Here is a 24,659-nt window from a genome sequence, read left to right on the forward strand (position 1 = left end):
GGAAACGCGCTGCAGAGTGGCGGCGTGTATGAAAACACTGTATCGGAAATCGAACTCAATCTCGCCGAAAAGAAAGCGGGTTTGGCAAAGGCGTTCAGTTTCAAAGCCGCCGACTCGACGCCAGCCAGAATATGCTATCCTCGTTGACGGCAAACACACCGCGGCCTGAAGGCGCCTACTGACAAGCTACCCAAAAATGCTCTTACGCGAAACGTGAATCAAGGACTTGAGCAAATATTGCAGCGCGTATCGATCGCAGAAGCCTTGAAGCGCCAGTGTGTTAAAAGGGAGCCTCTGAAAGTCTCTGTACGTTACTACTCATGCGGTGGACACTCAGCTGGGAAGCACTTATTGGTAATATGGCTCGAATAAATTGGCTACCGCAAACAGAAAAAGAAAGAGAGAAACAGAGAAAACAACTTATCGTCTCCAAGAACTCTACAGCACTAGCCCGATGCTGCACATGGACGCAACTAAACACGTGTAGTTTCACCAAAATGTAAACACAAAGACGGCAACTTGTGCATCAGGTTCATTGTCAATACGTCGCATAAACGTACGCGGCATAAAGTATGCAGTGCTCAGGCTAAATTTTCACTATTTGTTAAACGCGTGGTGAGGTTTGCTTCATTTCGGAACTTTTTTTTTTATTAAGATCTCGATGAGGGCTAGTTGGTTCATACTTAGAACTAAGGTGAAACAGCGCGAAAAAGACGAGGACACAAGGAAACGAATACCACAGCAGCGCTTGTCTGTGGTATTCGTTTCCTTGTGTCCTCGTCTTTTTCGCGCTGTTTCACCTCAGTTTCTTTTTTTTATTTTCCGAAAGTTGGAAAAGCAGGCAAAACTTACGCAAACATCAAAATGTATGCTGAACTAATCAAGGCATTTCACTAATGAACTTCTTATGTAGCAATTTACGCGTTGTAATCAAGGAGTTCTCAAATCGTTGCCCTTGGGACAAATTCTCAGGATGGCAGATGTCTCGAGAGATGCATTCCCAAGGTGTGCGACGAAATACGTTGGCGTTAATGTCGTATGTTGTGCTTCCGTGAGTGAAATGAAATGTTAGAAAAAGTAGGTCGAACAACAGTATACTGAAGCAAGGTCTGACTACGGGCTAGTTGGAATTCCATGTTATAAATCGTGACTTACAGCGCAAACATAGACGGAGGACGACAAAAAGGACGTCGTCCTTTTTGTCGTCCTCCGTCTATGTTTGCGCTGTAAGTCACGATTTAGAACAACAGTAGTTTTTTACCGCAAGTTTGACAGCGCATACCTTAAAATAAATGCAATCCGCATAATTTGGTCCAAGTCAAGATTCCGGTGCGAACTGACGGGCTAAAATTTGAACAAATACATGCCGTTAAGTAATTATTTAGGCTTATGAATTAAATTTTTATTTTCTTTTTCTGTCGAATATATATCTTGAATTATTGGCCAAGAAGCGTCAGCCTCTTCGAGCAATCCAGTTCAAGGATTGATTTTGCTATCTGCCTAGAGAGAGAGAGAGTAAACTTTAATGAACACCAGCAGTTCTGTCGGCTGGGCCTAGGCCTCCCACGATGGGACGTCGAGGTCTTGCCTCTTCGCCGCTTCGTAGGCCTGCTGGGTCGCCCAGAGTTGGTCGTCGAAATGGGAGCTGCGCAGGGCGGCGTGCCATCTCGACGAGAGGGTCACGGGATTAAGCTCTTGGTATTGATCTTTGCACTCCCATAGCATGTGGGGGAGTGTTGCCGATTCAGTTTTACAGACCTTGCACGTCTGGCTCGGGTAGATGTCGGGGTATATAGTGTGATAGCGTGTGAGGGAGGGGTATGTATTCGTCTGTAGCAGGCGAAGGGTGGTTGCCTGTGCCCTGTTTAACTTGCGGTGAGGGGTGGGGAAAGTTCTTCTTGCGAGGTAAAATGACTTTACAAGGTCGTTGTATCTTGTAAGGCGGTCGCGCCCTGCGGGTGCACCTGCACCGTCTCCGGCACGGTTAGATGCAATAATTTTTAATTCTGTGTAATATAAATAAACGTCTGGTATTCAGATGGAATCTTTCATGTTGCACGAGTTTGACCTAATACAATGCACTAGTGGGTTACGTGATGGTCACCGTATATAGTAGTTCACTTCACAACGCGTACTATTTTCCCACATCATTAATATAACGATATCAATATCTGTAGCACACAAGCACTTTTCTCCAAAAGCGCTCGAAACACGAACACATCCGCTAACCCAACAATCGCCGTTCTACGGGGAGATCATTTATAAGGTTACCCAAAATAAAAAATGGCCTTTTACAGGTAACGTAATTTTATTCCTTGAGCTGAATTATTGAGAGAGGGGGACATTACTTGCACTAACCTAATTTAATTTGCAACTAACTGCCACAATTAAACTGCAAGTAATTAAAACAATTCACTCAGTACATACTTAATTCATTTGGGGCGCAATAATGAACTTTATTAATTGTAGCCGATGAGTTTGCAAGGCGCATCTACTTGGAAAGGATTTCTAGAATGACGCTAGTTTGGAGATATCGGTCATCAAACTCGCGGTAAATATGCGCCGTTTTTCCAATTTTTTTTTTTTTCACGAAGACACTCTTTTGTGCAGTCCTGCACAAAAGTGACTGGAACGCCCGGGCATCTCGTCCCACGCTTTGGGAATAATCTATACAGAGGCTATCATACAGTCAACCTGTCTAAAAGCTATGTAGAACACATCAAAGGCTTTATCAGAGTAAGCTACTTACAGGATGAGAACGAGGGAGCTCGTTTTCTGAGGCACAAGAAGACACAAGTCATTATTCACACAAAAAAAGTCGATCAAGGAGCGCGTTTCGTAAACTGCACATCAACGCCTGTATTTTTATCATTTCTATACGACATTCAGATCACGCGGCTCACTTTTGAGACACGGCGGAATTCGCATTTCAGGAAATTTTCACCAACCAGATGGACACCCCTTTGTAGTGGGAAGAATGAGGCGACCTTGCAATATTGAAAGGGGATTTACGCGCTGTGCCATTGAAGCAATGTGCCTGTTTGTGCTTGCCTATGTCCGATCACTCCGCCATTTCCGCTACGGTCCTGAATGATGACGGAGTGTCGATAAAGGAGTCACATATAAATGATTTCGAGGTGCTGGAGATTCTACTGCAGGAGAAATTTGAGGTGGCAGGATAATGAATTTTGCACATTTTGTAATGAGTATTCATGACTACACAGTAATTCTATACCGGGGCAGTGCGTAGTCCTTCATGTAGCGTTTTAACACAACCATAACTGAATGACCGGCTCAAAGCACACGATTAAGTTATTTATTGGCTCCAAGCATCAGAGGAGAGCAAGAACGTTTCTTTCGCCATTGCTTACAGAACGCGGTGCGTAAACCGCACAAAGTGGTCACGTGTTCTAATAGCCAGTGAACTGGGACCAATTCGAACCATGATGGGTAGGCAAGAGGTTCGCTTCACCCGCCACTTAATGTGAGATGCCTTTTCTTGCTGCTGCTGAACAGCACAGGTGAAAACAAGTCACCGTGATCAAGTATACGAACGCCGTGACTGAAGTGGGTATTCGAACAAAACTTATTCACAACTGTGTGAAACATGAAAACTATTATTCCATAAGCAATTATAAGACAAGAAAAGGCAATTCGTACCCAGCGAACGTGCCACGGCTGCACTATGCTCCATTATTATTATTATTATTATTATTATTATTATTATTATTATTATTATTATTATTATTATTATTATTATTATTATTATCATTATTATACTTTATTTCTTGCGCGACCATACGGCGCGCTTCCCTTGAGCTTCCCAGCCCATTCCTTTTTCTTACCATTGTGTTGGAATTAGCGAAGCTCTGCATTTTTTTCTTCTTTCTTTTTCTGTCTTTTTTAATTCTTTTTCTTTTTGCACAGAGATATGTCAAGAAGGGCGTCCGGTGCCCGGTCACATTACCTGGAAATTCTCCCGCATTAGTTCGGCACTCCCTCGGTATATTTGCTTTCCTTTTTTTACATCGATAAACCGGCAGTAACAGCAGTTCAGGCGTACGGAAGTAATCGACACTGCAAAAATATACGAGAGGCCCCAGTGGAAGAAATGAGGTAATTTATTCCGTTCACCCGGCGAGCCGCCCACTCTCCACCGCGGAGCAACCATGTTGACGGTTCCCTTCGCTGCACAGGTCACCCGAGCTCTCTGGGTTCACCTGATGGGGCAGTTTACATCCCATGGGATCAAGTCGAGTTAATGAGAGATAACGAAAAGACCTTGGCCGTGTTTTCTTACAGTTTAAACCGCGCATCCCAGGGTGCATTCTTCAACGTTTAGAACCAAGTCGCTTAACTTTTTTTTTTAGCGCTCTAAAGTTCTGAATGCACTGACAGCTTCCTGCGTAAGTAAAGCGGCTTAACTCGTGACATCTTCAACAAGATTAGAAGAAAAAAACTTGTGAAGGTTGAGAAGCCAAAGAAGCAACATTATAGGATAAAAAATATTTTTGTCGTTCGCCAGCCACTTTCGCTTCTAATACGGCCAGAATGAAGACTGGCGGCAATTTCCTCTTAGAAACAATATTTTAGCGTAAGATCGTTTTGTTAATACCGGCCGAGTTTATCTTGCACATTTATTTCACAATAGTAGCAGCCAACTGTGGATGGTACTATTGGTACCTGCCACAGCAGTGGAGCAAGAATTCAACATAGCGCAATACACTGCCAAACGCTGTACTCGGTCATATACACCGCACAGTACATACACTGTACAATGCACATATTGTACAATTAGAGGGGCGCTGTGATGTAATGCTATTGTAATCTGCTTCTATTCGGCTTCTGCACCCACTTCACCTGTCTGCCACACGACGTCATGAAAACCACGAAATCTGTCCATCTGATATGACATGTACACACTGATTATGTCTGTTTGGGCCAAACAAAAATATTTTTGCAATTATACGCCTCTCGCCCTGGGCCCTACACTATTGGTCCAAATTTTTCTGGCGGTGCCCACTACGCCTGTCTGTCACGCGACATCATAAAACCGCGAAAAATGACCATGTAAAAAGGACGTGTATGCACTGAAGAATCAAAAATACGCCAAACGAAACTGAATTCTTCATTCAGAATAGCCGGAGACGGTCCAGTGCGAGAGGAATATAAGGTGCTTTCCCACAGGTCCATCTGGCATATATTCAAAATTTTGTGGTGGCAGTCTAATGTTGTCGAGCCCTTTTTTCCATGTATTACACATCGCTGTGCCAACTCGTCTTCGCTCAGTATTTGTTTTACAAGTGTTTTTTTAAGCTTCCGTTCCACCCCGCCGCAATTTTCGATCAGCCACTGCAAGCTAAGCAAGAAGAAGTGGACCAATCGCAGACAGGGACACCGTCCTCCTCACCTAGTTGTTTACTTTCACTGCAGTAGCAAGGACCCACCGAATCCCTCTCTACTTGTGCGCACTCCTGGTTTCTTGTCAGTAAGTTAGATAGCGAAAACCTATTAAGCTAGCAAAGCCATGTTATTTGCCTTCGAAGCAAACAAAAATGGCCTCCTATAAACTAGGAGAGCATTTGATTGGCCTGTTCAAACAAGGCTGCAGGTCACCGCCCGATGCTTGCGCTGGCGATTACGTAAGCTTGACGTCGGGAGATTGGAAAACGGTCAGTATGAAATAGTTTTACCTTGTGGGGCCCCGATACACGTACTTGTAATGCCAAAAAAAAAGAGATTCATGTTTTATTAGAAAGAGAAATACATTAAAACACCTTTATCAGAGTTAGGCACCATAAGTACGTACGTGTTCGGGAAGAGAATTTCAGTTTGAGGCTGTGCGCGGTGTAAAAAGGACTGTAAGCTGTCGGCTTCGGTGAAGGTTGCTATAGCCAGTAATGGCGAGTTTGACGAGCTGTTCATGTTGGTGGTTTTAGAGACAGAGTTCTGCGGATTTTAATCAATCCTGATAAAATAATTCGCAAAACTTTCACACATCCTATCAGTGCTATTTGTATTCTTTGTGAACTTCACCCGGTTCCGTACGTCGATCTGCCCGTATCGGACCTCTTTCTCGTGAACTTGGCTCAATGGCTACTCTATGGTCTAACGGTTAGAGCAACTAAGGTGCTGCTGGGTTGAAAGAACCACGTTTGAGACCAACAGTCAGAAACTTTGTAAAGCTCCTAGCATTCCTTGAGAAAAAAATTTAAAAATTTAGTATATGCATTCATGTCGCAGTTCCATAGGTAGCCAGCATAAGCTATGTTGCTTGTGTGCGAGGCTGGCTGCCGGCAGGTAAAACTAATACGTGTAAAGAACGGATTAATGAAGCACAAGAAATATTAAAATAAACTAACATCGCAACATAAACGCAGGTTGGCCACTGTGATATTGAATAGGCGTGCGCATACAATGCCTATAAGGTAGATTAAAAAGAAAGACAAAGACACTGACAGCAAAGATAATTCCACAATCATGTTAGCACAACCAGATTACGATAAGTACCAAAACGCGAAAAATGCACATAGCAGATAGCCGTGTTCTGACAGTGCTCCGTATCTGAGCATTACATGCATCACTCATGACCTTAAGCATTATTTCATTTGTTTAAGTGACCCTGTGATCTCATCATCCTTCAACATATCAAACTTAGGCGGCACAAGCTTCGCCCAGTTTGCGGCACGCCGATTTGTCTTTACCTGATCTCTTTTAAAACAACTTGAGTCGCTCCGTATGTGACACCGGCTGCGTGCCACTCTTCGATAAACCTCTTCCCCGCCAACTAGGGTCACTAAGTACGTGTGACTGCGTATCTTCCGCTCTCCAATAAACCCGCTTTGATGTCAACTGGAATAACCGGATGTGGGTCAATAGGTATCTGGCGCCATCTACTGGCAAAAAAAAACATCCTTTAATATTTCTCCGGTGGTGGGCGTAATCGAAAGCGCGTCATATACACTCAGAAACGCTCCACACGCGAAATTCCCGGCGGCGCCGCTAGATGGCGCAGCTTGTCCAGAGGGAAGTGCGACAGATAAGCAGGGCGGCTGTACGCGCCTTTATGTTACGCACTTTTGCAGTGGCAGTATGTACGCGTACTGTGTGTTTCGGCATTTATTCAGTACTAATCGCATTAACATCGACAATAATCCCGACATGGTTTCTGTCGACATTTTTATTCGCAACGCTACTGCTGCTACACTATTTGCTGTCATGTGTTCAGTTATAATGTCTAGTTTTATGTATTTCCCGGATATGCCTAAGGACTCTCCACTGTACTACTTCTAAGCGGTATAATGTCTGGTTTAGCATAAGGGTCGTTTATATATACGTTTATATATATAATAAGCACTTCACGTTCAGCTTATTAAGGAAAACAGATATAAGTAAGAAGTTTTATTAAAGATGTAGCCAGCTAGGCGCAAAACAAATTAAAAGTGATATTCAAGCAAACATTGCAAAGCGTGACAAACCCCTCGGTTACGTAAGGAAAATAGAAACCTAAAGGAAATACTGAAAGGTGGCAAAAATTTACTTAGATATATCGAGCAGTTTCGCATCGCGAAACTACAAAGTGTGTTATCAGGGACTCCATAGTGAAGGGCTTCGGCATAACTTTGACCACCTGTGTTTCTGTGCGTATCGCGTATCATGCATCGAACGCATGATACGCGAGCGTGTTTGCATTGCCTCCAATCGAAATGAGGCTGCCGCAGCGGGGATTGAACCCGCGACTTCGTTATTAGCAGCACAACGCCATATAGATGCTCTGCTGATGCGGTGGGACGAAGTTAGGACAGAGGCTGGCACTTCTATTTAAGGATTGATTCTCAGCTCCACTTTTTTATGAAATTATACAAGAGAGAGAGAGAGAGACGAAAGGAAAGACAGGGAGGTTAGCCAGTGCAACTACCAGCTGGCTACCCTGTGCTGGGGAAAGGGTTAAAGGGAATAGAAGGAGAAAGAGGACAGATAAAAAAGAAACAAGAAAAATCCACGCAGTAACGCTATGTTACGCGCAACAATAGTCAAAGGCGGTCGCACAATTAACAGGCCCTTAAGAACTTCAGCGAAGCCCTTAAAGCCTTGAGCGCTGAAACCCGTCTGGACCAGTGTCCTAGAACATAATCTTCTGTGAAGGGGCGATTGTCCAGTTTTTTGGAGCGCGGTCACGAGCACATTTCGTTGCACATTGTAACGTGAACTCTCCTGAAATTATGCAAGCCATGTGTAAAATATTGAAAATTGAAACAGCTATATATATAAAAAAATGAAATTATGGGGTTTTACGTGCCAAAACCACTTTCTGATTATGAGGCACGCCGTAGTGGAGTACTCCGGAAATTTCGACCACCTGCGGTTCTTTAACGTGCACCAAATCTAAGTACACGGGTGTTTTCGCATTTCGCCCCCTATCGAAATGCGGCCGCCGTGGCCGGGAGCTATATATATATATATATATATATATATATATATATATATATATATATATATATATATATATATATATATATATATATATATATATATATATATATATATATATATATATATATATATATATATATATATAATGTAGAGAAGGATTGGAACGCTATAGTGGGTCATCCTCCTCAGTGCTGTTGCTCGTGAATGCCGCTCGTGCTGCGAATCTGTGCCCTGCGCTTGCGGTTCTTCCCATACGCCGGAGACTAATAAGCGCCTTTGCCATATATATATATATATATATATATATATATATATATATAAGGGTGATAAGAATAAGGATATAAGAGCGATGAGGACTCATGATGAGAGGGTATTGAATTCACATGATCACGCACATTAACAAGGACATTCGCTAACAAAAAGAAGCTCCCCGTTTTACACATCCTTTTCACATTATCAGTCAATTTCAGTAGGCTGAAATTTGCTGCATTTCAAGGAACATGACAAGTTCGGGAACAAAATTTTCATTTCAACTCACTATAGTCTGAACGAATTCGCAATAACAAACATGATTAGACGTTTGGAAACTGTAGATGAAAATGCGCTTAAAGCGGGCAGGCTTACCACATCAATCAGCATTTAGGTAAAAATATGTACTTTTCGTCAACATTAAGCTCCTATTCATCGCTCAATGTGTGAAGTCACTTGTCAAAAAACATTTTCGTTAAACATTCTCATCTGCTAATTTTTTGTCAAATACGGAGGATCCGAACAAGCACTACTAATGTTTACTGCAGTTATTACGCTTGATAAACCCGCAAGCAGTATATCTTACTCCAAGAAAGCAGCAATTACACTTTTTTTTCGCAGCTTTCAAAATACGTCGAGCGAGACAGAAATCCAACAGTTGCTACCTTCTGCACATGAGCCAGCAATTTTATATATTCACACTTTCAGTTCACTCCTTTCTTAAAAGCGAATTAGTTATTCTGTAAGTCGGGCATTGCAAGAGCGATTCAGCCCAGATTGGAAGATCAGCTCTGAGAGCGGTCTGTAATCTAAACAGTGCTCAGAAAGCTCACAGGGCATTCTTTTGCGTGTCGAAATACGGGCTACTGTACAGGGTATGACCGTGTCCTCAGACACCCAAGAATTGTAAGTGGTGCTGTTGGACGATTGCTACGAGATATGTATACACCTGAACAAGCTAGAACGTCATGGTAAGGAAAACTTAGACATCTACGAACCGCCGTGCGAACTTACTGCTGTTCTATTAACTTTCAAGTAAACTACTATCCGGACTACAAAGTACTTGTCGCCTAGTACTGAGGCTATAAAAATATGGGGTCCTAAACTGGAAGTGGATGTAGGGAAAACATCGAAGGTATGCGCCCGCAGCTTTAGTGCATGACAGAAAAGCAATGACGGATGATTCGGAACTGAACGCCCGCATCTGCCTTAGATCACTCATTTTTTCGCCTACTTGTATGCTTCCGTTTGGCATAGGGGGGAGCCCAAGATGGAACAATCGATTTTCGTTCCCGGCTTGCAAGGTTCGCAGTTTTTGCCGCGTGGCCTCCTCTACAAGCACCGCCTTGAAAAGCTTACACGTTTCTTTGAAGTCTGATGAATTCGGGGAATTTTATTGCTGGGCTACCCATTCTTCCAAGTGACGTTGCCCAACTCAGCGGTCATCGATTGAAGCAGGCCTTTTTTCCCACTTTCTTCTTACATATTTCTTTTTTTTTTTTCATTTCGTTACGCCACTAACTCGCAAAATCATTCACTAAGAATATCCAACTAGGCTCTTCATGCCTTGGCCAAGGCCGAATGAAGATAACGGAATGTCTCCCGGGGACGGATAAAGCTCTTTGCTAATTGCTTTCTTTTGGACAACACTGAAGTTCTCTGAATTTTTGCAAATGAGATATTTTTGAGGCTGCTTTTCGATGAATGATGCACGTACTTCAAGGAGCATTTTTTGTACCTACATTAGCGCACACAATTTTGAGCACCCGTCCAATGTCCTGATGACGTACTTGCGGCAACGTCCAATTTGCACGAACGCTATGTAAGCTTTCGAGGCAGTCTTTCCAGCAAGAAGAATCCGTCAGCATTTGCGGAGTTCATTTTTCAAGTAATTAAACAGGGGTCACGAATTTAAGCGTCTAGGGCATGGCGTATGTTACGTTGCCTCAAACTGCGGGACCTCAGGTATGAACGCCATACAAAAAAAGTGCCATGACGACTATTAAAGCGTAAAGGTTAAACTATGCGTGATTTGCCATGATTTCACCTTTCGTGATTGGACCAGTGTCACGGGTCCATGTATGCGTGATGGCGAAAAGGAGGCATTAGCATTTCAGCGCGAGTTTTCCAGAACAAATTGCTCTTGCTCTGAATCACGCAGAATGAGGGCTTTTCCCTATATACGGCTGCGACTTTAGTGCCTAAAGGGACACTAAAGGCAAGTGCAAAGTCAATATAAATTGATAGATTAGGGCTCGAGAATCTCTAAGGCGTCACTATGATAGCGAACAGAGCTTTAATAATCGAGCAATGGAGGTAGATGCAGGACATGATTAGAGACTCCCCCGGGACATTCAAGCACTTGACCGATGACGAAAGCACTCTTCAGTTAAATTCTGCCACTAATACTATACTACCCGTTGCAAAAAACCACCATCTTATTGTATTATAAGATGAAATAAAATGCTACTTGTCCAGTTCCATTTCATGCTCAGAAAAAAGAACTCATTGAAATTACAATTGACACCGACGCGGGCGGTCGAAAGGTTTCGTTTTCACTCGACTCTGCGCCGCTCGCACTTTCGCGTTGAAGTACTTTCCTGATCTCGCAGTGCTTCGCGGGCTTTGCTGGCTCACGAAATTCGCAGAAACTGCAAGTAGCAGAGAATTCAGCTTCCATGCCCGAGCGGTCTACACCACTTGACCAAAAAGCATCTGCAGCGGCGAGTCCCCAGCTCTGCCTTGACTCGGTGCTGCCATCCGTCGGGCGCCGTTTTTACTCACCGACGGCAGCACAGAGCGGTAATGGCGTATGCAACGTCACAACTCCCCCGGTTGGGTGGTGGGAGATTTGAATTTCGAAAAAGGTATTCGCACCCATTAGATACAATCTTCTCGTAAACTAAGTCTATCCTTGGCACTAAACAAGCGTTTCGAGCTTTCTGGAATGGTGTTTAAACAGTGCACGTCGACTTAGTATTCGCCTTTAGTATCCCTTTAATCATAACCACGTGTAGATTCCACAATATGAAAATAAAATGATCTCTAACGGCTAATTTTGAAAAATTTCAGCATGAAACTAATGATGAGGTGCTGGTTGTTCTAGCGATATTATTTTTCTGAGGCAAAAATTTCAGGCAGTGCGTGTCTTATGTTTTCTTTAAGCTGCCATCCGTTGTCACTAGAACAGCAATCACAATTCAATTCCACGGTGCTATGTCACAAAACCAAAATCTGATTGTCAGGAATGCCGGAGTCAAGCACCTCGGATTTATTTGGCCACCGGGGAACAGATGCTATTACACTTAGCAAAAGCAGAATATTTCACCGTGCCAATGCACATCACAATACCTGCAGCCTGCAACAATCACTGTGACAGAGAAATTCAAGGGTAGTAAACTATTGTCGTAGAAGGATTAACAGAAAATTGTTTCACCATTCACCAGAAATTTCTAACGAAGTTCTTCACTATGTACGTCCTATGCTTAGATCTCTTAAGCCAGAACAGTTCTTTGGACACAAACAGTGGCAAACAGTGAGCGCAGCTGGAAAGCTTGTGGTGGATTGTAGCAACAGGCGGGTTTAGACAGGCGATAGACGCTGGCAGTTTCCCCGCCTCAGCGGAACTTGTAACGCTACTACGATATGTCTACGATACTACGATACTACTACGATAGCCTCACCGTTGCCTTCAAGGACCCACCAATTACATCATCAACTCCAAATAATGGGAAGTCACCATGGCGCTGCCGAACAACTTCTCTTCGCCCCTTTGAAGGTACGGCGTCTTCGGTTTTTGGGGACACAGGCATAGCTTCACCAACTTTTATCTAGGAAGCACGTCGACTTCACCGCCTACAGGAGAGGAAAATAGAGAGTGATAACGAAACAGGAAGGTTCTTAGGACCTTTTCTTTCTGAGTATAATGTCTGCGCTTCACATGCTGTTGGTTTATCCACGGGCTGCTTCCCCTTCTGAAAAAAGGAGCCTACTTTGTTTATCATTTAGTTACCATGAGGACATTGAAGGTGGATGTGTATGCCGCGATTTTCTGTTGCAGGATGTGCCATGGTGAACATTAAACCTCTATGCATTTGATGACGCTGCTAAGCGAATTCTTTTATGTGACCGTGTCTAGCCTAGTGGACTCCGGACACTGCATTGTATTAGTGAGAGATTTCAGTTGTGCGTGTGGTCCGAGGGATCGAAGCGGCATTGACACTCAGCGGCACCGATGTGGTGAAGTTTCCTATAACGTAATAAAGAAATCCAGGGCTCGCTGATATACACGAGTCGTGACAGAGATCTTGTTCTTACACACGTATTCAAGGACGCTCTTACGCCTGCCTTCATTGCATTTGCCTCTTCATGATTCCTCTCCTGAGGACTGTCCTGTATCACCATCCCAGTTTGTAATTGTCTGGTTATCACAAAGATTGGTAAGAGATCTGTAACACATTTCCGACCACAGTGGGCGCTCTGGATGTTTAACTCGGGACTGACTCCTCTCCAGTTTTATTCTTTGATCATTTTATGGTTATCACAAAGATTGGTAAGAGATCTGTAACAAATTTCTGACCACAGTGAGCACTCTGGATGCTTAACTCTGGACTGACTCCTCTCTCGAGGAGTGTCCTGTATTACCATCCCAGTTTCATTCTCTGATCATTGTATGGCTATCACGAAGATTGGTAAGATATCTGTAACAAGTTTCCGACCACAGTGAGCACTCTGGATGCTTAACTCTGGACTGACTTTTCTCCCGAGGACGGTCCTGTATTACCATCCCAGTTTCATTCTCTGATCGTTGTATGGTTATCGCAAAGATCGGTAAGAGATCTGTAACAAATTTCCGACCACAGTGGGCACTCTGTATGCTTAACTCTGGACTGACTCCTCTCTCGAGGAGTGTCCTGTATTACCATCCCAGTTTCATTCTCTGATCATTGTATGGCTATCACGAAGATTGGTAAGATATCTGTAACAAATTTCCGACCACAGCGGGCACTCTGTATGCTTAACTCTGGACTGACTCCTCTCTCGAGGAGTGTCCTGTGTTACCATCCCAGTTTCATTCTCTGATCATTGTATGGTTATCGCAAAGATTGGTAAGAGATCTGTAACAAATTTTCGTCCACAGTGGGCACTCTGGATGCTTAACTCTGGACTCCTAAATGATGAAGAATTTGTTATTATCGTTCGTATAACTCTAAGAACTCCTTTTTCTACCGACTTAACGTTATTTACTGCTTGGAAACTCTTTAAGCAAGAGGTTCACACAATGGATATAGAAATTGGAAAGGTGAAAGCACTTTATAGAAAGAGTGAAAATAACGCTTCTTAAAAGTTTGTGTCACCTTTACGAGATGGAGTGCGAAATGCCATGCACTTACATCGACGACATAGAAAATATTAAATGACAGTTACAAAAGTATGACGCACTGCGTCGCAGAGATGCGGGTGTTCGATCTCGAAACAGCAGTGCTTGTTACTCTGAGTAGCCAGCGTGTCAAGCTTTACCTGATGAGCCACGTCACGCTATTTTCCAAAGCACTTCCGGAAATATTCTCCAAAGGTAGTCTTGTAACTAATACTAAAGGCATAATGTCACAGTTAGAAAATTATTACAACGGTTTGTTTGTGCCCCTCCCGACGATCACGATGCGAAAGTCCTAGATAGTTTTGTGTCTATTGTAAAATCTTTGCAGGATGATGAGTGTGCATTCCACAGTCGCACCCTTACGATCCAAGAAACTAAGGTTCGGGTCCCGTAAGCTGCCTTCATTGAAAACACCCAGCCCTGATTGACTCTCAAGTTAATTTTATAAATCTGTGGAAAATTATGAGTCCCATATTGTTGTGTATATTTATTAGAAGATTAGAGGTTTAGAGGTTTGAACAGAACGCAGTTCTGTTGAAAGCTACAGACCAATCACATTGTAAAGGTTGATTATAAAACTTCTGCAAAAGTTTTATCTAAGATATTACAATTTGCGCTGTCAATTTTCATTGGTTTCCTTCAGACATGCCAAATTCGGCGTCGATCCATGCAAGCAACCATATATACCACCCTTGAACTTTTTCAATACTGTTACGGTTCCACTGAGCAGCTTGCAATGTTCAAGGCAGACCTTGCAAAAGCTTCTGATCGTGTCAGTCATTCCTCTATTTTCTAGTCTGGAACACGCCATTTATTGACTCCATTGTGCTTAAAGGCGTTAGGTTTTGTTACACATGTTGTCCTACTCGTTTAGTGATTAACAGCCAGCTCTCGGAACCCGTTTTTATTTGCTCTCCGGTAAAATAAGGAGGTCCGATGTCCACTGCTCTTCGCCCTTTACCTGGAACAGCTATGCTTAAGCGTAATTCAGTCGATTTGCATCCATGGCTTCAGTATAGTGGGTAATAAGGTAAACGTGCTAGCTCACGCAGATGATCAAGCGTTCTTCTGTGCGGATAAGCAAAGTGTTGAAAAGGTTATATAGACAATAGAGAAATTCAGCAGCGTGTCAAGAGCACGAATGAGCTCCTCGAAAAGCTTAGGCTTATGGCTTGACTCGTGGTGCTATAGGCCAGAACAGTTTTGCAGGCATTAACTGGACTCATCTTTCGCCAAGATATCTTGGCGTGCCGCTAGACGCACATAAATTAAGCGCGCACTATTGGACAGAAAGGGTTTCGGCCCTGCAAAGCTTCACTCAGACATTCGTTCCACACCGACTTTGTGTTTTCGGAGTAGCTGAAATCTGCAATAAGCTTTTGGCAGCAAAAATTTACTACGTATTGTAAGTGATTCATAGTGCCAGGAACTATACATCCAACGCTTTCACCGAATTTTCGCAACTTTCACATGCCTTCAACTTTTGAGCCTGTCAGGCGAGACAATATCTTTAGGCCAGTTAGTGAGGGTGAGCTAGGCTTAGTGCACCTTTACGGGCGGCAAACGGTGACTCGTTCCTATTAATTCGGGATACCTCGCATCCTATAATTCCGTCATTCTTGCAAGTGACACTTGTTTAAAAAAATTAAATGATGGGGTTTTGTGCGCCAAAACCACTTTCAATGATGAGGCACGCCGTAGTGGAGGGCTACGCAAATTTCGACTCTTTAACATGTACCTAAATCTAAGTATACGGGTGTAAGTCGCAGCCGTTAATGCTTTACCTGGTTTACTTGTTCCTTCAAGTGTTTCTTCGTGTTTAGGGTCGTTGCGCTTCATGCAAGAGGTTTACTAGGCAGTTCGTTTCCCGACAGTTCGGTATTCCACTGAATGCTTGTAGTATGGCTGGCATAACAGTGCACGGTGTGCCGGAGCAATTCTTGAGGATGTGGTACTCGAAGTACCGGTGGGCTCCCGCGCACGAGTAAGCCAAGGTGGTAAGGTTAACGCCACCCGCAAAATGTAGTGCCACAAATAGCGACCACCTAATCCGATAATCCGACCTCTTAATCCAAATACCGACCTCCGCTAAGAAATCTCGAGGACGTCAAACCGCTCCTGGAAGAGCCAAGCTATTAAAGAAATGTACCCCTTACAGCGCACTATCTTGAAGACAAGGTCACCTTTGCTGACTTCCCACGAGTTTGGCGCATCTGGGGTGCTATAACGTAAAGCTATTCCAAACTTTTCTATTCCAATTCTGTAATCAGCCCTCCGCCATTGGTCAAAAACTTTTTCGAACCATCCCCACTTCACCTGTCTCTCACGCGACGGCACGAATACCACGATAGCTCCCCATCTGATATGACGTGTACACACTGATTATGCATGACTGGGAAGAACAAAATAAAATAGTTATTTATCACTCAACGAATTTTGGCCATCAGCGCTCGGCTATTGGTCGAAAGTTTTCGGGCGACCGCCACTTGACCTGGATGGCAGGCAGCGTCACAAAACCGCGAGAACTCACCACGTGAAAGAGACGTGTACGCGTTAAAGACACATTAATATGCGGAACAAAACTGAGTTTTCTTCTGGATAGCCGCAGGCTGCCCTGTTCCGAAAGGAATAAAAGATGGCTGCCGCTGACGGCTCAGGCTCTGCCTACTCGCACCTGCCGGAGAGCATGGGTTTATTTGCGTTAATAAAGCTTTTTGCCTAGGCATGTAACATTTTCGAGCACTTTCGGCATGTTTACAACCTCGTTCTGCCAACTATTCTTTGGTGAGAATCCGTTTTAGCGTCACTCTTAAGCCTCCGTTGCATTCCGCCGCGATTTTGGACTAGCCACCGCAAGCTAAGTAAGGGAAAGCAGACGCCGGCACCACCCTCTTCATCCGGTTATCGAGAGAGAGAAGTGGTTCTTGCGGGGAAGGAGGAAAGGCGAGCACTATTTTCGGCAACCCATGCGGGAGCACGGCTCAGAGCTATCGATTTTCAGTGCAGTGGCTCGACCCCATCAAATCCCTTTCCACTTGTGCGTCCTCCTCACCTCTTGTCAGCCAATTAGATAAGACAAGCCGCTCAATGTAGGCAATGTTATTCGTTTTTAAAGCAAACAAAAGTGACCTCCTATAAAATAGGAGAGGGTTTTATTGGTCTATTTAGACAACCCTACAGGTCACCGCCCGGTGCGTGCGTCAGCGGTTATGCAAATTTGACGACAGAAGATTTGAATAAAAACATATTGGAATTGTTTTACGTTGTACGGCTCCTGTCAAACTTGCAACCGCTTCCAGAAAAAAAAACCTTTCGTGTCTCCAGGGCGTCGTAGCGAGTTGCAAAAGAGATCAAAATGTAGGTACGACCAAGACAATAAGCTACATTTAGTAGCAGAGTAGGAAAAATTAACGGTGTGGACGCAATCAGCACAAATAGAGCCGAAAAGTATTCGTACTGCACCATAGTTACACTATCTCCGAGACCAACCCGTCTGGATTCTTGGTCTTTTTAGAAAGCGTACACCAAGTGTCGACGCTATAGAGGATACGGTCGATGTAGTAGTGCGTGAAACACCGTAAGAATAAGATGTGAAGTGAGTGAATAACATACTTGAAGAAAGATACAGGACGCGAAAGAATGGAGATATGCAATCAATATTTAGCATGCGAAACACCATACAGATCGACCTTGTCTTCTTTAGCGTCGACAGTTGCCTGACTCTTTTGCTTCTTAGAGTGCGCGTCTTATTGTACCATACCTATATTTTTAATTTTACCAACTGTCGCAAACATAGTACACTCTGTTTTGAACAGTTATCGTGGAGAAGTATTGCAAACGAATGCAAGGTGAGTCAGTTCTTCGATGTGTGCCCTCAACACGTGCTTAATTTTTATTTGGGCGAGAGGAGGCATTCGCAAACGTATTCACTTAAAAGATCGTTCAAACGCTGGATACAAGTTTTAAAATCCGTAATCGGTGTTTGACATTCTAGTTGATACCACTACTTTCATAATAATTCTACTTAAGCCTGGAGTATACACGTCCACACGACGATATATAGGGATGACATAAAGGCCAAGAAAATATTTTTCGCTGTATTACAATTTTATTACAGTTTATTACAGCTCTCATTCCGGATATAAGAGGGCCTCCGTTACTTTTGCTGTGAGAAAACGTTTCGATATGTGTGTCTTTTGCATTCTTGCTTGCAATAGTATACTACATGGTACAAGATTTAACTACTTCACGATGATTTAAAACGGTGATTCCTTGGTTGTACAGCTTCCATACCATCTATTTATCACTGATTTGATTGATACATCCCAATAATGGGACATTAACGACATGATTTTTATCTGTTTTGGGAGCGCAACGATTTCACATGAGAGTGGAACTACGCAGTCGATAGCGTTTAACTTATATCCAGAGTGAAGGAATAGGATAAAAAGAAAGCTTCGATTTCAAAACTTTGTTTTATAAGTAACCTTGATTATAAGAAATTACTTCAAGTTCACAAGTCCCACTTCACAATTTTGAGCTCACAATCTATTAATTGCGCAAGGACTTAGACTTTGGATAGTGTACGAAGGCGGGACCTCAGAATTATAGCAGGAATCGTAAGAGGGAACCCTAGACTATCAGCTTTTGTATAAACATAATTTGCGCATGAGTGGAAAAAAATGTGCTTGCAAATCAATTGCCTCCTTATTGAGTGACGCAAACATTAAAGAGCAAAGGTTAGTTTTGTAACAGATAAATTACTGTTATCATGTTATAGACCCGTCGGTAATTTATTCCACCACGGTGCTGCAGCATACGGAAAGGAAAGTGAGCGGCAATCTGAACGGGCATGCATTTCGTACCACTAGCGTGCTCGGGGTTGTTGATCGCAGTGGATGCGCAACGTTGGGATAAATAAATGTTTATTCAAGAGCATAGAATAATTTTGCGTGGAATTCTGTGAAACAACACCATAATACGATAATGTAAGCAAGCGATTACGGGTAGAATGTTAAGCATGGGAGCGGATCTAACTGAGGATATTCTCTTTAAGTAGAACCTAACTCGAACTGCAGTTTTCTTGTGCAGCAGTAATGGCCAATAAAGTGGTGTAAACTGCAATCTTATGAGATAGTCGGTAAATCACTCATATATACCAGAAAAACAAACGGGCCGAACATAGATCCCTGGGGTATTCCGCGTTTGCATATTAGCCGAGAAGACGTCATAATATTAACAACCACATACTGCTGACGGTACTCCAATATTTACCAATCAGGCTAAACGATTAATATAATAACAAGCAATAATATTCCTGGATGTTCTTGCCTGTCAGTATCTTTACGACTTTCGAGAGCTGTTTTTATTTTAGTTGCCACGTTGCAGTTTCCGCGTTGGTTTACTACAACATCACGGCAAAATGTGTACCCAAGCGATATCAGGTTCGGTTGGTATCGAAGATTCATCCCACTACCGTCGCTCCCGGCAAACCTATGTTGCCATTGTCACCACTGGAAACCGAATCTTGTACCATCAAAATATTTCCTTAGCTTGGAAAGTGCAGGAGTGGCACCGGCGCATCAGGCACGTTTGTCAACACGTTATCTGTACAGATATAGAGATACCAATATGTGCGCATCGGGCAAAGTGTCAGACCTACGCGTGAAGTCACGTGTTCCGAATCAGCTCCTCCGTGCTTGCGTCAAAAAACTCCTGTACGAATGAATTACTTGTCCTCTTGTTTAGCACGAATCATGCATCAAGAATTGCACGAGACGAATTCGTGTGAACAAATTGGTGCATTTGATTTTAGGCTAAGCTTTCTCCGCCTCCGCGCCTCCCATATTGCGAGCCCTGGCTATTGGCTGGTGTCTCGCCTAGTACAGAACAACTTGGGACGCTGGGTTCGCGCAGCTGGACATATTCCACTGGATAGAGCGGGACACGAAAGAAATGCAAGAAGTTGGCTCAGAGTGAACACGACGTCAACAAAAACAGCTGAGTGCGGAGAAAGAAGTGAAAGGAGCAAAATGGGAGCAAAGCTCCAGTTTAGCCAGAAACTATAAGTTACTAGTACGCGAGATTGAGGACATTTTATTGAACGTGACGGAAAGCTACGCTTATCATGAATTCAGGCATACAACACCCAGTTGTAAAGCAGACACCCTTGGGCCGCAAACAAGAGACATTCGTTTTCAGCCGCGTCTATGAGGGGGATAGACACGCGCAGGCACAACTAGCGGACTGCCTGTTCCACCTCGTTCATACTTGTATTTTGTGCCATTTTTCATGCGCTCTTTCAATGAATCAGACATGCCGACTTAAAAGTGCGTGACGCTGGGCAAACGGTGCGTCTGCACTTTGTTACGGCGAAAATGTACAGTCACGCTCAATATGAGCTACAACGCCAAAGTACGTGGCAAAGCGGTTCAAACGATCTAGCTCATACTGATCGCTAAAGTGCATGATTGAAAAAATTCAATACGGCGCTTAATGCACCGACTTCAGCTTTCGGCTCGACCATTGTCTGGCAAAGCCGACACTTCGCCCGTATTTCACCCTAATCGTAAAAGCCAGATGCAGAAGCTTCGATTCATCAGTAACACAGTGTATTTAAAGGAATGTGTACAGTGAACACGATGACAGACAGCGGACAACGGACAGCGACCGCAACACCCGCTTGCTTGGTCGAATACTCAAGTGTTTACGAGGCTACACTACGACCGTGCTGGACAACCATGTGGAATTTTTTCCCCGGAACCTATCACACCATGCCACGCTTCCTGCTTTGCTTTCTTCTTCTTTTTCGGGTAGGTTTTTCGTCGTGTAGGTTTCCGTCTACGTCAAAGTCGTAGCTCCTACTTTCACTATAGTGCTAAGCGACGACACGTTCTTGGTGCAGGCCGGGCCACATGCAAAGGTATTCCAACAATCCCGATGCCGGGAACGAAGTTTGCGTTCGCAGGGCCGTGTTATGCGGTCAACAGGCTGTCTGTTAGTCATAACGCCATAGCAAGCTCAATGAAACCTGTAGCGGAGCTTGTGCGACGCCAAAGCTTACCAAGAGCGCACTGCATTCGCATGCGTCTATACTTCACGATGATGGCAAGAACCGAATCTGCGCACAGGGTTGTTAGCATTATGCAAAGTGTCTATACGCGTGGTATGTACCGTTTTTTTTTTTTGCATTTAGTTCGATCGAACATACTTCCTTTATAGAATCTAGCCACAAAGGGTGCTTTTATAAAGCTCCTAGAGGTGTTGTCATGACGACAAACCTATACAAGCCCATTTGCCTTTAAAACGCTTTACTGCATACTGAAAAGAATACAGAAAAAAAAGTAAGAAGTTAGTCTCTAGGCCCATTTCGTGATCCTCCGGTTCTGCGTTCCTTTTAATCGCCGCTAATTTGTTCTCTCGGTCAGGGCGTGCTTCATTTCATGTTTGCACCAGCCGTTTGGGGGCTCGCCGGATCCGTTGCGTCCAAATTCTTGACATCTTTCGATGTCGCTCAAGATAGGTAGTTAAATCCTTACCTTGGTAACAGAGATAGCTTCATGCCGTAATTTCTTTCCTGCTCATAATGATTTTATCGCTTCAGATCATCGACTAAAGCACTCATTAGTCATTCTTCCCTCCCAGCATGCCTCCATAAAAAACAAGTACTGCCCAAACAGTGCATGAATGGCATAGAGTACATTGGCTCTCCTCAACGTTCACAGCTTCGTTTCGTGTTCAGCCGGATGATGTTTTTCTTTCGCCAGTGATCACTTGTGATGGCCGATCAAGAAAATGATGCTGAATTCTTTACTGTTGGCCTAATGATGTTTTGACTAAGAAATTTGAACAATTTCTCTTCTGAACAAAAGTAGGTTACCGCAGAAACTGGGGCCTATGAGTGTAATATGAACAATTGAGGTAGTTACAAGTAAGTTTACAAGTACGTGCCATTGAAATGTTTATTGCCGCGTGGACACCTATCCGCTTAGTTTCAGTCACTAGGCGGTCCCAGAGTTCCTCGCTCGTTTGTGCTACTAGATCGCCAGCCATACGCCTTAACTGGTGGCGCAACCTACAGAGCACTTCATTGCATTCTTTGCCGTTGATGCAGCCATGGCTCCTGATGGAGCCATGCCGGTTTGTAACACACGACACTGAAGCTTAAAATTAACGTTAACCATGGGACATCACGCGTGTAGCAACCGTCGACGAGCTATGGAATATTTATACAGTTGATATGACCCATCCGAAGGTATTACATAAGCGAGGGGAGCATATATGATGGTGTATGAAGCCTGAAGGCACGCCAATCTAGGGCAATGGCAGCGGTGTGTCATCCGCGGTGACATGAGTCAAAAGATGCCGATCTTTCTGCAACAGAACGGTGGCGCCATTTCTTACCGCGTGGCGTGTTTCGTTGTCTTTTGTCATATCGAAGATAGATGGCACCACTGTTTCACTGATGCGGAAATATGAGCTTCCCATGTGTGACTAGAAGCTTGGCCATTCATTCCTCAATATCAAGAAACACTATCGAGAAAACCACCGAGATAATGGTCAAAATTCGCTGCCGAGGTGAGACAAAGCGTAGGGAAAGTCCACTACGCTATTCAGCTGCCGTGAAGCAGACAAAAACGAATTAGAAATGGCAACACGTTCAACTTGAAGCTGGCAAGATGCTGCTATGTCACGTGATGGCGCAATTTCCTTCGCATACGGAAGCCTCCCGGAAGGCCCTACAAAATCTGTTTTTGTTGCATAAATCAGCCTCTTCGTTCCTGTCACTTTTGTCGCTCACAAAAACGTGTAGTTATGCATTGTACATGCTGATAAAATATGGTTCCTTTTCGTCTTACGCAGATAACGGTCACAACCATCGGCTACGGCGACACTGTTCCTAGAACCTGGATGGGGAAGATTGTGGCCTCCTGTTTTTCTGTTTTCGCAATCTCATTCTTCGCATTACCCGCGGTAAGTACTCTCATATTGTCATAGATAAGATACCTTCGTTTTGTGTGCTTCTTGGTTCTGATGTTTGAATAGCAGTGCGAGTTGATCCACACATTTCTCACATTTTGAAGCAGTTATCATTATAAATATCACTTCTGTTTAGCTTCGCACTAAACTCAATTCTCATTCGTAACCTGAAGAGAACTGGCGCACGGACGATGACATTGCTATATTTGTGGAACCTTCGAATGCAGAAGACTCTGATCAAACCCTGTCAGTGGTTAGTTGAAAGTGGAAACGCGCTGTGCTACGCTATGTTTGCGTAGAGCGTAGCTCTGCTGACCTTTCAACTTTCTTTTTCATTTTTCAGGGCATTCTAGGATCAGGGTTCGCATTGAAGGTCCAACAGAAACAACGGCAGAAACACTTCAATCGTCAAATACCAGCGGCTGCCACATTAATTCAGGTAAATGAAACTCCAATGTGCAAAATTGTCTCTGTTGGCTCATACTCATACCACCCATTTAATGCATACTGCAGTGACACCAAAGTTCTATATAAAAAAAACATCTTTCAGATCTTGTTTGATTACCTTGAATCAATTGGCTGCCTTTCGGAACTTTATCCGTCATTCGGACTCTAATGTACACCATATAAAAAGCCAGTAATGTAATTAAGACAACAAGTCCGGCTGAAATATTCATTACTGAAGGTATCAAGTTGTATTGTAATGTTAGTCTTCTTTTTTTCTTTTTACTTTGTTCGGTCCTCGTTCTCCTAGGGTCTTTCTCTCCGCCTTCCCCTCCATAAGAGAGTAGCAAGTTGGCGAATAGTTTAGTTGACGCGCCGTTCTGCTTTTTAATCGGGAGAGAAGAATCCTGGGGTTGCACGCGCCAAAACCATGAAATGATTATGATGCACGCCGTAGTGGGGGACTCCGGGTTAAGTTTGACCACCCGGGGTTCTTCAACGTGCACCCAATGGACGGTACACGGGTGTTCTTGCATTTCGCCCCCATCGAAATGCGGTCACCGTGGCCGGGATTTGATACCCACAGCCGCGGGCTTAGCAGTGCACCACCAAAGCCACTACGCCACCTCAGCGGGTTTCAATGAGGAGATCTATCCTTCTTTCTTATGAAATAACGCAATCGTGGCTCTCTCTAACTCAATGTGCTGCTTCTGTGCAGTGCCTGTGGAGGTGCTACGCAGCGGAGAAAACTTCCCGGTGCGAAGCCACTTGGAGGATTCACGTCAAGGAATCCAACCATGGTGGCTACAACTCGGGAACACCACTCAGCAGGGTAACGTATTGTTCTGTAGGTGGAGCACGCTTGTGTTGAAACGAAACTTTTGTAAATGCGCACACAGGGTTGCAGAAAACATCCGCGTGCAGAACTTTCGTTTGGGCTATTTGGTCGGTGAGGAGGAGGAGGAATAAACGTTATTTGTAAAAATTAGCTGACAGTGGAGTCATCCGACGTGGGCGGCGCCCCTAGTCCAGGATGCCGCGGGTCTGAGCCGAAAGCTTGGCCCTGCTCACCAGACAATGCTGGTTTTTAGGGCTCAGGCTCGTCAGCTGGGCCTCCCACAGCTAGACGGTTGGCCCAGTTATGTGTGGTGTAAATGCAAAAAAAAAAAGTATA

At 43.9% G+C, this 24,659-nt stretch overlaps 1 protein-coding gene across 1 annotated transcript in view; it reads left to right on the forward strand.

Moving 5' to 3' along the window:
- Positions 1-24,659, forward strand: part of LOC126543431 (potassium voltage-gated channel subfamily KQT member 1-like) — a 167,078-nt gene that overhangs the window by 139,916 nt on the left and 2,503 nt on the right. The window contains exons 9-11 of the mRNA XM_055077972.2: positions 22,925-23,035; positions 23,385-23,480; positions 24,204-24,317. Coding sequence (XP_054933947.2) covers positions 22,925-23,035; positions 23,385-23,480; positions 24,204-24,317 — 321 coding nt within the window. The remainder of the gene's footprint in view (positions 1-22,924; positions 23,036-23,384; positions 23,481-24,203; positions 24,318-24,659) is intronic.

This window comes from Dermacentor andersoni, chromosome 10, assembly GCF_023375885.2.
Source record: "Dermacentor andersoni chromosome 10, qqDerAnde1_hic_scaffold, whole genome shotgun sequence".
NCBI classification, from domain to species: domain Eukaryota; kingdom Metazoa; phylum Arthropoda; class Arachnida; order Ixodida; family Ixodidae; genus Dermacentor; species Dermacentor andersoni.